This window comes from Conger conger, chromosome 13 (genome assembly GCF_963514075.1).
Source record: "Conger conger chromosome 13, fConCon1.1, whole genome shotgun sequence".
In the NCBI taxonomy this organism is placed as follows: domain Eukaryota; kingdom Metazoa; phylum Chordata; class Actinopteri; order Anguilliformes; family Congridae; genus Conger; species Conger conger.
Genome location: NC_083772.1, coordinates 34,941,674 through 34,946,556, shown reverse-complemented (window position 1 = coordinate 34,946,556; position 4,883 = coordinate 34,941,674). Strand labels below are relative to the sequence as shown.

The window sequence follows — 4,883 nt, the reverse complement described above, 5'->3', positions numbered from 1 at the left end:
TGAGCGAGAGAGCAGGGAGGGAGAGAGGGAGGTAGAGAAAGGGGGGCGAGAGGAGGGAAACCAGACGAGGGCTGAGCCGTGTCTAACACCCCTGTGGTGAAAACGAGTGAGAGAGCATCTGAGAGAGAACGAAAGAGAGAGAAAGAGGAAAGGGAGCGAGTGAGATTCCAATGCCTGACGGATTTGTCCCAGGAGGACTGACAGCGGCGAACAGCAGAATCAGGAATCGAAAAACAGGAGAATCGCACAGAGCGGGAAGAGAGAGCTCGAACAGAAGGAGAGAACAGCAGAGAGCCACCCGGCAACACAACAGAAGAAGAGAGGGAAGAGGAGGACTGGAGGAGCGTGGTGAATTTGCATCGGGGACACACGGAGGGGGTGGGGGTGCGGGGGATGAGAGGGAGGAGCAGGGGGGAGACACAGGTTCTCCGACATGTCGCCAGGCGGGGGCTGCGTTTAAACGGTCTGCTCCTGTCTGAGACGCAAGTGGAGTGGACACCTCTCTCCACCCTTATCCTCCATCCAGTGACGCTGCCTACTCCACCCCGTCCCAACCCCGCACACCCCCGTAGAATGTGTATTGGGGATGTCACCGACTGAAGACCAAGGCTCACCACTCTGGCCAAGCCAGAGTACTGGAGCACAGTAGGGGCTGGAAGGATGGGAGCTAAACAGATGAAATGGTGAGTTTTGTGGGATTTTTTATTTAATGTCATAGCTGGCTATCTTTCTGTATGTCTCCCCCAATCCTAGCTCTTTACATTACATTACATTTATTTAGCAGAAGCTTTTATCCAACATACTGTACAATAAGCTCTTGGATCTTCTCTAGGTTTTACAGTAGCAATGGTGGCTGAGCACTGTTTCCACCAGTTGTCTCTGTTTTCAGGCTGTGTTGCTGGTCACTCGAAGTTTAACTAGATGTATGTGTTTGAGTGTTTGTTGTAGTGTGTCTTTAGGTGTGAGCGGCACTAACTGACAACTAGTGAGCATTGCTTCAAAGACTGTTTATCATCTCCCGTTTAAATCACCTAATTACTCCGATCATACAGATCAGTCAGGATGACATCAGACACTGTCATCATGCAGATCAGAGCATTACTTCATCCTTACCACACTTCTTATGATCTGGGTAGCAGTGTAAAACAGCAGCCTCTAAGGATGGCTCTGTCTATGTGTCAAAGTTAATGCTGAATAGGGGATTAAATACAATAAAGCTAAAAACAATTTATTTTGACCGTCTGCCATGCATGTTTCAGTTTTCACTTCAAACCAATGGATCCCAATACTACATGTTTGGATGTTCCAGTAATATTGGGATGATACAGGACAGTTGTGAAGCGGTGAAAATATTGTACAATATAGCGATGGTCCATGATGTCTCCAAATAAATTCCTATAATATTGAAGTGATACAAAAATGTTTTTGTTTTTGAAGGTCCTCTGAATTAAGATAACACTTAAATAACAGTTCAGGATCACTGGCACACATTGTGAATACTTGGGTTTCCTGGCGTACAGATAGCCACCTCCTCAATTCTTCACATTCAGTCTGTTCACTGAAACCAACCTGCCCTTCCACGTCTCCCACAGCTTTTTGGGAGCAAATGTCAGAATAGCAAAGCTTTAGACCAGGGCTGCCCAACCCTGTTCCTGGAGATCAACAGGATGGATTTTGGAGTACTGCTTTAAACCAGAGCTGCCCAACCCTGTTGCTGGAGATCAACAGGATGGATTGTGGAGCACTGCTCCAGACCAACTTGCACTTCACCAACTGAGCATGTTTTAGCAGTCCGTGTCCAGTCTGGGAATGTGTTCAGAGATAATCGGGGAAGATCAGATTAGATGATTGCAGAGTTCCTGCTCGGGAACAGCCACTGATCAGAAGTCCAGATCTACTGTCCCACACATTGAGCAGAATCTCTCTCTCCTTCTCCTCACATCAATCTCTCTCTCTCTCTTTCTCTCCTTCTCCTCATGTCATTAGACTGTCCCAAAGGAAGAGTTTTCCTCTAAACTGGCAGCTGTGATTCCAATCTCTGTATTTTGCACAAATAATCCTAATAATGTGAGGGTAACTGCTCTCTTGCTACAAACAAATAATTAAATCTAATGCAAACGTATAAAATGGTTAGAATGGTTTGGTGTGTGCAGTGATCCCCATCTTTATAAAATGAACTGCTTCTGACAGATTACTTTTACATTTACTGACCGTAGTTTTTAGCAGTGTTCTCTAGGTCGAAAGGTACAGGCATTAGCATGTCGCTCACCTACCTAGAACCGCATTAGAATCCTTGATCTGTGAGCCACGGCAGAGTGTCATGTGAGAGCATGAATAAAACCTGTAAATAACGAGTAAGGATGACAGGTTTAGTGCTGAAGTGGCCATGTTAGATGAAGCCACAGTGCGGGAAAGACAAAGATGCTTCCTGTTGCCTAGCAACTGTGCTTGGCTTGCAGTTTATAGGGAAGAAGGTACAGGCTGCAGTGTTATGAATATTGAGTCGCTATTTTATTACAATGTTCTCAACATTGAGCAAATGGAGAAAGTGTCGTCTGATAAAAGGAAGCAAAAAAGAGAGATTTTAACCTGGTTGACATGATTACATGCGATACACATATCGCTAAGATCACAAACTGATTTTTTCAGAAACTGAAAGCCCGGTGAGTGAATGAGTAGTAGTATCCCCTAATCAGTATATTTGGTTAAGGGATGAATTTCAGGCTATATTATCCCTAAAACAAAGGGCTGGCTTCACAGACTCAGATTAATGTTAGTCCTGAACTAAATTGAGTTTTATATGGAGAATCTCCATTGAAAATGTAATTTAGTCCGACTAGGCTTAATCGATGTTTGCAAAACTGGCCCCGTGAGTGCTGGCCAAGAACATTACCTACAGGTGGAAGTAATGCTAAAGTGAGGCTCGATAGCCAACACAGGCAGCATAGTAACCAAATCTGTGTTGGTGTTGATATATTAGAGTGAGTTCCATTTGATCACAGGTCTTTGCCCCCCTGAGGTTGGCACTTGCTAGAGAAAATGGCTGCAGGTAATGGTCCCATGATGCATTAGTTATACAGCTAAGAGTACTGCTCTGTTCTCGGCTCAACAGCACACACAGTTCTGACTCAGGCTGGAAAAAGGCTTCTTTTATTTCTCAAGATTAAAGACTTCACGGTTGGCCCTGTGGACATTTTTTTTTGACAAACTCTTATTCACCGATTCTGTCTGTGGGGGCCTGCAGGCAGCAGTCACATTGTGTGCTTATGTTTTCCCCTTCTAGCTCCTGAAGCAGATATTTCAGGAAAAACATTTATATCACTGGACTGAGAGACGACAGTTTTAAATGTCACTCCTGTAGAACAGTGGGGTATTACTGCAGGGTAGGGGCGTCAAACTCGAGTCCTGGAGGGCCGCAGTGTCTGCTGGTTTCGTGTGTTTCAACATGAGAGATACATTTCTTACTAGCCTTTCATGGGCTAAAGAGTCCACACACCCTGTTCTCAAGGGCTAAACTGGCTGCTGATTGAAAGGAAACCACAAATACCTGCAGACACTGCGGCCCTCCAGGACTGGAGTTTGACACCCCTGCTGTAGGGCCTATGTGGGGAGTGTGTGTGGAGATTCACATGTGCGTGTAGGCTATGATACACTGTGTGTGGAGGTTCACATGTGCATGTAGGCTATGATACACTGTGTGTGGAGATTCACATGTGCATGTACGCTATGATACACTGTGTGTGGAGATTCACATGTGCATGTACGCTATGATACACTGTGTGTGGAGATTCACATGTGCATGTACGCTATGATACACTGTGTGTGGAGATTCACATATGCATGTAGGCTATGATACTCTGTGTGTGGAGATTCACATATGCATGTAGGCTATGATACTCTGTGTGTGGAGATTCACATATGCATGTAGGCTATGATACTCTGTGTGTGGAGATTCACATATGCATGTGGCTATGATTCAGTGTGTGTGGAGATTCACATATGCATGTGGCTATGGTTCAGTGTGTGGGGAGATGAACATGCGGACAGCACATGGACAGGTTTCTGCCAGGCTCAATCAGAATAATAACAATGATAAACGTAATACATACGTGCTCTTTGTCTCAGGTTGCCTCTTTGTCTGCGTGTATCTGTGTCTGCTCAGCTTGTGGTTAACACCTAAGCCAGACACTCCCTCTCCCTGGGGCGAGAGAGGCAGGGAGGCACAGCCGTGACAGCAGGCAGGCTTGTCAAATCAGTCACACTCCAACCCTTCCACTGACCAACAATCATGTTTCCATGACTGGGAACACAGCATACTGTAGGGGAACAGAGTCACTCCCACAGAGAGAAAACAGCAGACTACTGTCACCAAGAAAGTTGCTAAAGTCGCGGGTTCAGTTTTAGTTAAGAGTTGCATGATGGGAGCAGTTGTGAGATACCCCTTCCACTCCACCGCTCAGAGCTGAGCTTGTTCAGAGAAGACTGGACAGATGGAAGCAGATTTTTTCTTCCTCCTGACAGAAGTTCTCTTCACGGCCTGTCACCTTGGCTTATCCCTGGCCCCTCCCATTTGTCGCTGTCCTGTATCATGTGATCGGGGGATGGAGTAGGCAGATGCTCGGATGAACCTCTCCAAAAACTGCTGTCGACATGCACACCACCATCCAGCGCACCATCCCAGACCGGCCACTCTAACCAGCAGGATTACCTGAATGCCCTGCTCATTAATATACAGAGCTCTGGAGACTGGCAGACCTCCAACAAAAGGTCCCCAGTGATGCAAATTGATATTGTTTATATCACACCACCACTGTCACATAGTGGTTAAGTGTCTGAGATGATGTATGAAACAGACAAACAGTATGGGTTCAAATAGTATTTGT

General features: G+C 45.8%; 1 protein-coding gene across 1 annotated transcript in view; it reads left to right on the top strand.

Moving 5' to 3' along the window:
* The first annotated feature begins 420 nt into the window (after positions 1-420).
* Positions 421-4,883, top strand: part of dixdc1a (DIX domain containing 1a) — a 17,400-nt gene continuing 12,937 nt past the window's right edge. Inside the window, exon 1 of the mRNA XM_061216550.1 lies at positions 421-683. Coding sequence (XP_061072534.1) covers positions 661-683 — 23 coding nt within the window. The 5' untranslated portion in view covers positions 421-660. The remainder of the gene's footprint in view (positions 684-4,883) is intronic.